A 12,586-nucleotide genomic window follows, 5' to 3' on the forward strand; every position below is an offset into this window, starting at 1 on the left:
GTTGTTAACTATTTAAGTAAGAGAAGTTATAGTCTATTCCTTCTGGACGTCACTTCACAGCGTCCTTAAAACAATTACATGAAAGGAAAATTGTACAGGCATACGTTTAATTGTCTCAACATCACTGCTTTAATCTGAGTTATTCATTTTGAGATGCATTTGTTTGAAATTATTATTACCATTAACTGATTGATCTATGAATATGTGTACATTTTACACTCACACAATAGTTTAATACCCTTTGAAAAATATAAAGGGGAAAAACTAGTTTGGTGCATTGGTAATAATTTATGGAAGCTTACCTGGAATTGCCCCAGGAATTTATTTGAGCTGTGGTGTTACTGTAAGCCACCAAGATTCTAACACATCAAATCTTTTGGTCAATTTAACAGCAGCCATATACATGTGAGATGTACTGTGTGAAACCCTGAGATGCATTCCTTACTTGCACTGTGTTTGTATTGTTTTGCATCACACCAGCAGGTAACGCACTTGCTGCACAGGATGATGGAGAGAGGCTGTCACATCAACATTGCATTGACAGAAGATGTCGGCACCAACGGGATGGCGAAAGTGGTCACAGCCGTAGACCAAAAGAAGCTGCCGTGTGGCTCCACCGTGAGCTTCCACAACATCCAGTACAAAGTTCAGCAGACGAGTGGCTTCTTATGCAAAAGGAAAACCAGCCACAGGGAAATACTGTTCGACCTCAAGTCAGTTGTAAAAATTGTACACCTTCTTTATCTTGTTTTCTTTGTTTTGTGTCTCATCAGTTGCATCTGTCTCTTTCTGTACTCTTCTTTCTTTTTTCTTATCATTCACACACTAAAATTCTGCAACGGACCCAAAGACCTAAATGCTCATAGAGATCCGTAGGTTTTTGCACTGTGGCACATTGATCAGTTTGTTGCTTTCTCTAATAATTTGCTGCAGATCAATGACAAGCATTTTCTTAGCAAACGAAACAAAAAATATCATTGACTATCGCTGACATTTTTAATTTAGGAGGCTGTGTTAAATGTAAAACAGAAGTGGTTCTTCATTGCAATTCAATGTTACTCATTGTGTCCTAATCCAAAGTACAACAATAGTGAATAGACTCTTACATTGGTTTCTTTCTGATGGTATTAAATACAAGTGACATTTCCCATGGAAGAATGAATCATTTCACACAAGTTGTTAGGCCTTTTCCCGCCTCAGGGTTAATTAAATGATATTAAGCATGGTTTCTTGCATATAATCTCTCTGGTGCACTAAAGAGCAGTCTGCCAGGGAAACGAATTAAACACAGTCACGTGAGCCACTGCCTGGATTTTATTCAAGTCTTTTAATTCCATTTTATATCACCGACTCTTTCTCTTCTCTCTTTTGTGTAACTGTTCTCTCTGAAGTCATTTGCTTTTGAATTGTTTTACACCACAGTAACATTTTATTTGCAGCTTTCAAGATGTTTATGACATCTGTAACAACTGCAAAATCTTTTCATGCATAATTATTTTATTTGGGATGAGGGAGGGAAATTTATTTAGAAAAAGTGCGAAGAGGAAAGTGACTTAAGTGTTTCATCACATCACTGTCTTTTTTTTCACTCCTTTTTAGTATGCCCTGATCTTTGCCTTTCAACTAATTCATCTGTGTTGAATTGGTTACAGAGAGTTGTGTATCATTGTCTTGCAGTGGGATTATGAGACCTGGCCTCAACGCTATTCTTGGACCTACTGGAAGTGGAAAGTCTTCGTGAGTATCACATTGATCTCCAAGAAAAAATACATTAAAATGAGTCACCTGCATTTGTTGCTGTAGATGTATTTATTAAGTATTGTTTTTGGGTTGTTTTTGTTGAAAGATTCTTGGATATTCTGGCTGCGAGAAAGGATCCTTCAGGTCTCTTGGGAGAAGTACTCATTGACAAAGCACCACAGCCTCCAAACTTCAAGTGCCTCTCTGGCTATGTGGTTCAGGTGCATCTGAATTATTACCATGATTACCAAAACCTTTTTTGTGTGTAGTGTACAGTGTTTTATTAGGATTTTTTTTTCACTAAAATTATATACAGTAAACTATACAGTAAAGGGCTGTAAAACCTAAACAATGAGCTGACACACACTAAAAAGCTCCATGAAGCTGAGGAAAACTACAGAGTTGGATGATTGAGTCCTTGTTGATATAAAAACAATGATTATAGCAGCTTTACATTTCCTAGCTTCTAAACACTGTTAGATCATCAATTCTCTGCTTTACTCTGTGGAAATGTAGAAAACAAATGATCTGCCCTGTCTCTGACCTCAAGCTCTTGTCTCCTCTAACAGGAAGATGTGGTCATGGGCACCCTGACTGTGAGGGAGAATCTGTGTTTTTCTGCGGCACTGCGGCTGCCCAGCACCGTGCATCAGAGTGAGAAGGAGGCTCGAGTCAATCACCTCATTAGAGAACTGGGTCTCACCAAAGTGGCTGACTCCAAGGTAAATATTCACACAGTTACTTATCTTCTTTTTTAAGACATCAGGTGAGAGTTTTGACAGACTTATGCGGGTGTTTTGCTCAGGTGGGCACACAGATGACGCGGGGGATCTCGGGAGGAGAGAGGAAGAGGACAAGCATCGGCATGGAGCTGATTATTGATCCCTCAGTTCTCTTTCTGGATGAACCGACCACAGGACTGGATGCCAGCACTGCTAACTCTGTCCTGCTGTTGCTGAAAAGGTAATAAAGAAGCTTCTCTGCCATTCTTCTGATTTTACTACAGGTTATATTCAGTCTCCAGCTTTGTCTGTTCCCCAAAACTACACCTGTATCCAATAAAATGTAACATAACACTAAAAACACTTAAAAAATCTTTCTGAATATAAAAGCAAATTATATGTACACGTGTATCACTTTATGACACTATCAACTGAATTTCTGGTTTCAATGCATTTTTTAAATATACATTTTCAAGGCTTGTAGGCTTATTTAGAGCAAATTTTAGTCTTATGTTAGAGCAAAAGTTACCCTTAAAAAGGGAATATTATTTTAATCAAGCTTTTAATGCCTACTGTTTTATTTAATTTGGCATTAAAATTTAATTTAATCAAATAAAGAGTGGCCTCTTTGGACCTAAACATCTGTAATTGAAGCATGCCAGTGTTTCACTGTTTGGTTGTTCAATCTACGATACATTGTTTATTATTGAAAAAGGTATGTTCGCACACCTACTATTTCAAACATATACCTTATTTTAAACATATGAGATACACCGTCCAAAATATTCTTTAGAGAATACATCTTGAAAACACCCTTCAAAAGAAAAGTTAGCTAGATCAAATTGACATTAAGTAAAAAGAAAAAAGACACACCTGTTGTATTCATAAAATTATGTTTGATATTAAAAAGAATGGCTTTTGTATTACTGTTTTTTCGTTATGTACCTTTTCTTTGTACATTATTGAATTGTTAATTTTCCACTGTTTTGGGATGTTTTATCACCCTGGGCTTTTTGGATGAACCACACCTGCCATCATTATGCAGATATGATGTATATTATGTGTTTGGTTTCCAAAAGATCCAAGTGGGATCAAAAAGTTGTCATTATTAAACTTGTATGGCATGGAGTGAGTGTGCAGACGTTACAGATTTTCTTTATTGATATTTTTTTTTTCTGAAAGCCTTGCACCCACTTATATTGTGAATTATTCCCACAAAACCTAGATTTTTTTTTCAAAATAAAATGTGTCACAGACCTTCAGTGTGAGCGTTTGTGCCACTTTTTATTGACTTTTACGGTCTTGAATTATAATGAATTAAATGATACTGTTCCTTACCATTTACCATTTTGTTGTGGTGTTTTTGCAATTAGAAGGAATCTTTATTGTATTTACTATCATTGTATTTTTTTACTATGTGTCTTTTCAGAATGGCCAGTCATGGAAGAACAATAATTATGTCCATCCACCAACCTCGATACTCCATCTACAGACTGTTTGACACTCTGACTCTGCTGGTTGGTGGTAAAATGGTTTACCATGGACCAGCGCCAAATGCTTTGGACTATTTTGCCAACATCGGTAAGTACGTGGAAACTATTATCACCACAAGATACCGTCTAACATCTTTGTACGGTTCCTGGTGTTTTTAATGTCACCTGGAAATGAATGTAGATGGTTGTGCAGCTTTATTCTTATACGGCAATAAATAAATGTCTTGAGAAAACACTGGACACGTATTGATATTAGATAGCAATCATTGTAATCTGTGTTCCAGGCTACCTCTGTGAGCCCCACAACAACCCGGCTGACTTCTTTCTGGATGTTATTAATGGAGACTCCACCGTTACAACCATGACCAAAGGCAATGGCTCTGAGGGTAACGCCATTTAAAAAAAATACTGTCAAGATTTTTTCTTCTTTTGAACAGCCTTTATTTACTAGTTCAGAAAGGTTTTTTATGCCATTTTATGAAATCTGTTTTTATTATCAAGAGTTTATTTGTATAGTACCTTTCAATACGTTGATTTAAAGTGCTTTACATAAGAAAAGAAACACAAGGAATAAAAATACACATATATTATATTATCTTTTATATCGAAAGAGCAAAAAAAAAGATAGAAATAAGCTAAAATTTAATAAAACAGACTAAACAGAGCAATACAAATTACAGTTCAAAGTAGAATCTGGCACGAAAGTCAAGCAGTATAATTCAGTCCGATGCTGGTCAAACAGGCAATGGCTATAATATTAATATAGCACATTGCATACGCTTAAACCCAAAGTGCTTATATTTAAGGAACAAATAAATGAATATAGATATAAGCATAAGATCATATCAGCATAATCAACAGAAATATAGTAATACAGGACTATACATAGATAAAACACACACACATACACAGCATTTAACCATTGGCCTGGGAGAATAGGTAAGTTTTGAGACTGCTTTTGAATGTGGACACAGTTGTGATGGACCTAGAGTCATCAGGCAGCTTGTTTTAGAGAGCAGGACCACAGTAACTGAAGGCAGCCTCACCAGACCTGGATCTAATTCTGGGTCCAACTAGATGACCCGAAGGTCAGATCATAATCAGTGAGCAAGTTAGAAATCTACTGAGGAGCCGAACCATTATGTGCTTCAAGGTCTATTATTGCAGGATTTTGAAGATGATTCTGTATTGTACCGGGAGCCAATGAAGTGGTTTCAGTACCGGAGGAATATGTTACAAATTTTCGTGTGAATGTACGGACTCTGGCTGCGCAATTTTTAATAAGCTGGAGCCGCCCTATTGACTATAATATCCTGGAAATAGAGTGTTACAACAGTCTAACCTGCTTGAGTTTTGACATCATTTTTAAATGATAAAATGCTGATGATAATAAAAACCTCTCTGTATTTATTTAAACATTTTTTGCAAGTGGAAGAGCAACATGTTTCTCTCACACATCATCAGACTCTTTTATAAGGTAAATATTCCTCCAGTTCACATTGAAGGTCCACACTATGATTTTTTATTTTTTTTAAATCCAGTGCTTTAAGGGATCTTGAGTGTCTATTGTAGAAGAGTACTGCCAGTTGCTAAATCTATCATTTTCCTCCTGTGCATGGCCAGATTTGGACATTGATGAGCTCATCGGTTCCAGGCAGAGCATCCAGGAGAACCTGGTGGAGGAGTACAGGAACAGCAGCTACTCCAGCGACACAAGAGCTGAGCTGGAGAGTATCGTCCAGGAGAAGAAGTGTATCTCATATTCAACATCCCACACCATCACCTACAACAGCTCCTTCTTCCACCAGCTACGTTGGGTTCTAACAAGAACCTTCCAGAACCTCACGCTGAACCCTCAGACGTCTGTGGCCCAGGTATACATCCCTGTTACTCACCTAAAGCACAACACTCATCATCATTGGTAAGAATATCAGCCATAAACTTGAAGCCATCTGTTAATAAATAACAGAGCACATCTTTGATAAATTATTCTTCACTTCTCAAACTTGCTGAATTGTTGTAAATTAGTTCCATTACAAGTTTATTAATTGATGTTCTAAAAGGCAAAAACTATGCACAAGACTTAATTGTTTTATATTTATTGATCTGAGGTAAAGTCTCCTCATGTTGATTTTGTCATCACGTCTCAAGTGAGTCAAATAAGTAAGTCCTCATTTTCGTGACTTTAGTGCGACTCCAAGTTTTAAATGTCTCGAGCTCTGACGGATGAATATTTAATTAACGTCTCAGTTTTCTGTTTTAAGGTTAAAGGTTTAAACATGATGTTGTGCCACTATCACATTTACTTTGTTGAAACACTCCAAAAATAATCAATGTCAGTGCTGTTATCACCTTGCACAGGATGCATAGACAGCACTTTAGAGGGGTCAAGACTTAAGGCTCTCATTAGTCACCCCATGGCGGCAAAATGCCGTCAGAAGTCTCCTCACTTTAAGAATTATTAACAGCTAATTGGCCCTAAATAAGTCAAAATAATCCCACAAGAGAGGCTCTAGGTGGCGTGGGCGCCGTAATCGGCTTTGGTGACTGTTGCGACCCCACTCTTGCCTCTTTGGGCCAGGATCTGAACTGATATCATATCTGGACAAAGCCCCTTCGCCCTGGTCCGGGACTCATCACATGATGCCTTCATGATCCACTGCCCCGCTTTCACATGAGGGGCTGCGGGGAATGAGGTGAAAAAGGCTCAACCTTATTAGCTTATCCCTTCACCCTGGGAACCACTTAGTCCCATCATAATCTGTAAATTGTTAAGATTAAAACTTGTGTCGCTTTCACTTTTCTCACTCTTTTCCATCATCCTCCCCCACCACCAGTTCTGGTTAGAGCTATGTGGAGGAGGAGCAGGGTGTCCACTTGACCCCAGATCCCCAGAATCATTGGCTTTTCTGTCAAAGAGGATACTGCTTGAATTTTATTTTCCTTCTTCAAATATAATTTATGACAGTCCACAATTAGAACTGTGGGACTGAATTCCTTCACTGATTGCAAAGATAGATATAAGTAGCAATTTTCCATCAATTCAATGATCTAAATCTCCAAGCATTTTGTCATTCAATTATGAATGTATATAGACAGATACAAGTATAGTGGGTGTTTCTGGAATCTCATCTACTTGCAATGTGCATGAAGGAGAGAAATTGTCAAAACTCCAGCAAAATTTAGTACCAACTTTACATTATGCAACACTTATTAAAGAGCATTAAAACAGGATGAGTATGAAAGAAGTAAAAAAACATTCATAATCATCTTGTTCTTTGCAAAGTGTTGTATGGTGACCTTAATGAAGGCCACAAGCCAAAACTGTTGGTCAGACAGATTTGTTCTTACAAGCATTGTTTGGGTTTTGACCCTGGTTGCTGATTTAAAAGCAGGACTTTCTAGATGGTTGTCAATGCTTCTATTACAATCTTGTTTTTTCTGTGCAGCTGGGGGTCAACATTTTCCTCGCCCTTGTTGTTGGAGCCATTTTTTTCGGGGTCAAAGATGATCAGAGCGGTATGCAGAACAGGTGAGAAACCTGCTGAAATGCACGTCCTCAGAAATCCTCTGTTTCCATTCATCCAAATATATTTACTGTACAGAGGGCCACGGGCTGCCAATGAGGACAGCGAGGTCATGTCCTTCGTATTTTTTCTGATGATCGGTAACCTGGTAATTCTAGAAATGAAAAACCAACACTTCAACACGTGATTCAGTATATTTTAAGACTCAACACACTTAAAATTGGCTTCTTTGAGGCATTAAAACATTTTTAAAGACTTGTTTTTGTTTTTTTAAAAGGGGGGACTTGGAAACCATGACTGCAGTCATCCTATAATAATAAAAAATACATTATATAATAGCTAACAATAAAACCCACCATCATGCCCAAACATCACTCACTCAACTGTCAGGTAGCAAAAACAATGTGTTAACCAAGACTGTCGAAACTTTTCCAAAAATAATCACAAGGTATCACTTGCTTTCTTGGGCCTCACTGTGGAGCTTTCTGTTGTTGTATTGCTCCACCTTTTGCCTTGCTTTGTCTGTCAAAGCACTTTGTAAACTCTGTTTTTAAAGGTACCATATTAATACATGTATTATCATTATGATCATTATTATTATTATTATTTATAATGCACAATGCTTGCCATCATAATCTGTACATCTGTTATAATGTGCACACAGATATGCTATTTTGATTATTTCTGTTAATTAGGTGCCTATAGTATGCACATAGGGATTATTGCGACATATTTCCTAATAATTGTTCAGGTTTTTAAGTCAGTCACTTGCTTTTAATAAGGAAGTGTGAAAAATAGAGCAGCTCCTGCATGGCTAATCCTCTTACCATGTTTTATTGGGCACAACCTGGTACTCCAAAACTCAGTGAAGCACATTCGAAATCTCAATGGTCTCCCCTTTCTTTTTTTCTGTGTATGGTTCAGTGAAATATAAGGATTTAATGTCATTATATTCATGGTCAATGCATAGGCAGTATAGTAGACACCAGTGTATGTGGCTTAAATGTCTCAAGTTATTCAGCCCTCCCTCCTTTTCACTGGGTGCAGGGCCAAAGTGGAGTCAGTCACCTTTTAAGTCCCTGCATGTACATGTGGACTACATCACATTTAGTACCATAATCTCAAGCCAACTCTTCCTTTAGAGTCAACTCTTGTCAGTGTAATAGGCAACGCTTTTTAATTTACATAGAATGTTTCATTAGAGTTAAACTCAATAGGAACTATTTTGATTTTATGGTACTTACTTATTTAAGATGACGAGCAGAATTTTAAAAAAAAAGTCAATTTTCTGGACCCCAGGAAGTTACTGCAGAATTGTACAGCCCATAACCTCCTGTAAAACCAAAATGTGTTGCTTTTATATCTACACTTTTAAGATATATATAGATAGATATAGCAAGACATGGCATGTTGATTATTGAGCTTTCGAGGTGCTGGTAGGCAGACTTTGCTACCTTGGACAGAGCCAGGCTAGCGGTTTCCCCCTGTTTCCTGTCTTTATGCTAAGCTAAGCTAACAGGCTGCTGGCTGTAAGTTTATATTTACCTTTCAGACTTTTGAAGGATGATTCAATTGATCGGCCACCAATTGTTATCGACATTTGTTCTAAATAGTTTGATTGATGGTCTCTGTAAAGGCCCATCAGATGACTCACCGACACTAGACGATCTGGATGGTACTCGAGAATCTATTGAGGGAATTGGGCAGAAGGTGTGTGTGTGGAGATCAGGGGGTGGAAACTGGCAGGAACAGACTCTGGACAACTGGTGGACAGCCAGGGTCTGAAATTACACAAAAAGGTATATTAGTGACTGGCAGACTCACAACAAAGAGGGAGAAGCTGTCACTCACACACTGGCTACTGTGTTATAAATGAGCTTCAGCCCTCTTTTGTTTGTTTGGAGAACACCAGTCATTATTTACAAAGCCTCAATCCCTTTCTTTTGTTTCCTTTGTCATTAGATAATACACTGTATATTATGTGTGTGCTCTTTCTCTCTGTCTGGAACCAGTACCTTTTTGTGGAATATGATATGAAAATGTTGCAATAATGCAAAAAAGAGATTCAATGATCAAGTTTTGTTTTTCTAACAGGATGGGCGTCCTCTTCTTCATCACAGTCAACCAGTGCTTCAGCACTGTGTCTGCAGCTGAGCTCTTCATCATCGAGAGGAAACTGTTTGTGTATGTAATAGAGGTCGAGGGGGGGGGGGGGGGCACTCAGACTTTAGATTACGTATTACATATTTATTATTTAGATAGTTTGAGATATTTCTTCCCACAAAGCAATTTACTATTCCACTAATAAACCTTCAAAGTATTATTCTGGCATTAGGGTTAGCCATCCAGGGGAACAGCTGATTTTACAGAAAGACGATTTCAGTTTATCACTCCCCACAAAAGTAATCTCTCGAATATATAACAACGCAACACTATGAGCTCTTTGTCCATGATACACGACAGGGAGGGAATTAAATCATTCAACAGTTCCTTTTATTTACCAATTTGGCATTCTCTCTTCTAAATAATCATGCCACGTAACTATCCATTCATGAAATTCAATTACATACTTTAGGAACCTCCTTCCCCCAAGAATATGTGTGAACATTAATGGTTTGTAAGAGTCTTTCTAACAGCCCATCTGCAATTGTAAATAAATAGAACATATTCCAACGGTGTAATCCACCGGTATTGGACAGATTAATCGGCTATCAGCTTTATCTTGCTCCAAACTATAATTATAATATCAGCCTTTCAAAATCCAATATTTGGTCGACCGCTAGTATGTAATCTGTCAGGAAGTCGTGCAGGACACTGACATCATTATGACATCTAGGTGGATAATTCAAAATATTTTGGAATAAGTGGGCAGAGATGGAATTTCTGCTTTTGTTTTCTTGTGACAGGCATGAGTACATCAGCGGCTACTACAGAGTGTCTGTCTACTTCCTCTCTAAGATCCTGTCTGAAATCACTCTGCACACCATCACCTCTGTTATCTTCAGCTGTATTGTCTACTTCATGATTGGTAAGATTGACAGATGTATGAACTAATAAATGTGTGGAAACAGCACTAGATTGAATACTGAATTTAAATGCAGATGGCTCTGTATTTCAGTCTAGATACTAGAAAAGTGCTCTCAGTAGAGTGCAGATCTCCGCCACGTGCGTCTCCCTCTTGACTTCCAAACAAAGAAGAGTTGAATTTCACTCTGTGTGTGTGTGTGTGTGTGTGTGTGTGTGTGTGTGTGTGTGTGTGTGTGTGTGTGTGTGTGTGTGTGTGTGTGTGTGTGTGTCTGTGTGTCTGTGTGTCTGTGTTTCCGTCCGTCCGTCCACTCAGGGCTCAAATCTACAGCTGCACCCTTTTTCATCTTCACGCTGACCGTGACTCTGGTGGGTTACACAGCCACAGCCATGACCATGGCCATCTCAGCTGACCAGAGCATCGTGGCTCTCGCCAACATCTACATGACCATCACCTTTGTCTTCATGATGGTGAGAGACGCAGCCACACAGAAAAACACATATGCACACAAATGGGTTTCAAGCACAATTACAGTTTTTAGCTTTTCCTTTTGTGATATCAAAAAAGCTTCAGTTTGTTTTGTGTTTTTAGATTTTCTCAGGTCTCTTGGTGAACTTACCCAGCATGAATGACTGGCTGGCTTGGTTGCGGTACTTTAGCATTCCTCGCTACGGCTTTGCAGTAAGTCACATTTAACGGGAGGTTTTGACAGGAAGACCTGAAATACAACTAATAGTAACAACTAAATGTTTATAGTTCATATATATATATATATATAGCTTTGATGTTTCACATCTTCACCAGGTATGCTTATACATAATATACACAGACATTTATTTTTGATAACGATATTAAAATGATTCTTCATCTTGTGATAGTATTTGACAAACTATCTAAAGTCTACCTGATAATGACAACGTAATAATTTAATACTGATAAAAATGTTGGACTGTACATACGCTACACTATAGCCTAGTAATATTTATAGCAACATTTTATTACCAAGTAGGTTTTGACATATAAGGATTGGTGTTTTGGTGCACAACAAACATACCAAGAGAGAAACGAAAACTACTGCCAAAGACACATTTTTTGGGCAATGATAATTAATAATTTGATGGCCACATTTTTCCATTGATCAACACAGATCAGCATGCAGTCTCAGTCTAGAGTCTAATCTAATATATTGACTATGATCTGCTCAGCATTTTATTGATTACATCGTCTATGGTTAGGCCTTGCAGATCAGTGAGTTTGTGGGTTTGAAGTTTTGTGACGAGGCCATGATCCGAAACAGCAACATGTCCCCTGCAGGGACAAACAGCAGTGTGAGCACAGTCGGCCTGACGTGAGTAGAGCTGCATGCTTTGTATATGCTCTGGTTATATCTTACTGGCTTATACTGCCTGTGACAAATTAGGACTTTTCCAATCCGCTAGTCCACCATGTTTCATGTTAAAAGTGGACATGTTTACAGTCATAAGCATCATTCCAGTTGACTAACATGTATTAAATCTGCTTAAATATTGATATTTAATGTGTAAGTGACCAGTTGGGATTGTTATTTCAGATGTACAGGAGAGCAGTATCTGGACTACCTGGGAATAGAGTACACCACCTGGGGACTGTGGGAGAATCATGTGGCTCTGACCATTATGATGTTGATATTCCTCATCATCACCTATCTGAAACTCCGCTACATCAAGAAATTCACTTAAATGTGTGACTATGCATCTTTTATATTTGTCTTCAATGAACCAGGCCAATAGCTGTTCACCAAGAACTTCATCTTTAAAAGAACGGAACACCATTATTTTCTTCTTTTTTTTTGCATAGAGTTCGATATAGATGAGCCAACTGAAACCACTCTCATATCTAGATATGGGAGTATTGATTTTCTCATCTAACTCAAAGGGCATAAGCAAATTTTCACAAAAATGTCAAACTATTTCTTTGAGTGTGTCTGTGGTTTGCATTTGTATAGTGTGATATTCAGTATAGCTAAAATACAAACCTGAACGCAAACTTTAGTTTTGTCATCTTTGGTGTAAACCATGTGTCTCTAAATTGTTAACGTTT

At 37.9% G+C, this 12,586-nt stretch overlaps 1 protein-coding gene across 1 annotated transcript; it reads left to right on the top strand.

The window, feature by feature from the left end:
- The first annotated feature begins 504 nt into the window (after positions 1-504).
- On the top strand, positions 505-12,225 carry abcg2d (ATP binding cassette subfamily G member 2 (JR blood group)). Its single transcript, XM_068727150.1, has 15 exons — positions 505-713; positions 1,678-1,737; positions 1,847-1,961; positions 2,310-2,462; positions 2,546-2,703; positions 3,892-4,043; positions 4,240-4,341; positions 5,579-5,829; positions 7,405-7,487; positions 9,577-9,666; positions 10,389-10,510; positions 10,823-10,977; positions 11,099-11,188; positions 11,743-11,855; positions 12,078-12,225. The coding sequence occupies exons 1-15, from the start codon at positions 505-507 to the stop codon at positions 12,223-12,225; spliced, it is 2,001 nt and encodes a 666-aa protein (XP_068583251.1).
- The last annotated feature ends 361 nt before the right edge of the window (positions 12,226-12,586 follow it).

The sequence above is a fragment of the Cebidichthys violaceus genome, unplaced genomic scaffold (genome assembly GCF_023349555.1).
Source record: "Cebidichthys violaceus isolate CVI_PGR_0920_01 unplaced genomic scaffold, fCebVio1.0.p SCAF_4, whole genome shotgun sequence".
Lineage (NCBI taxonomy): Eukaryota > Metazoa > Chordata > Actinopteri > Perciformes > Stichaeidae > Cebidichthys > Cebidichthys violaceus.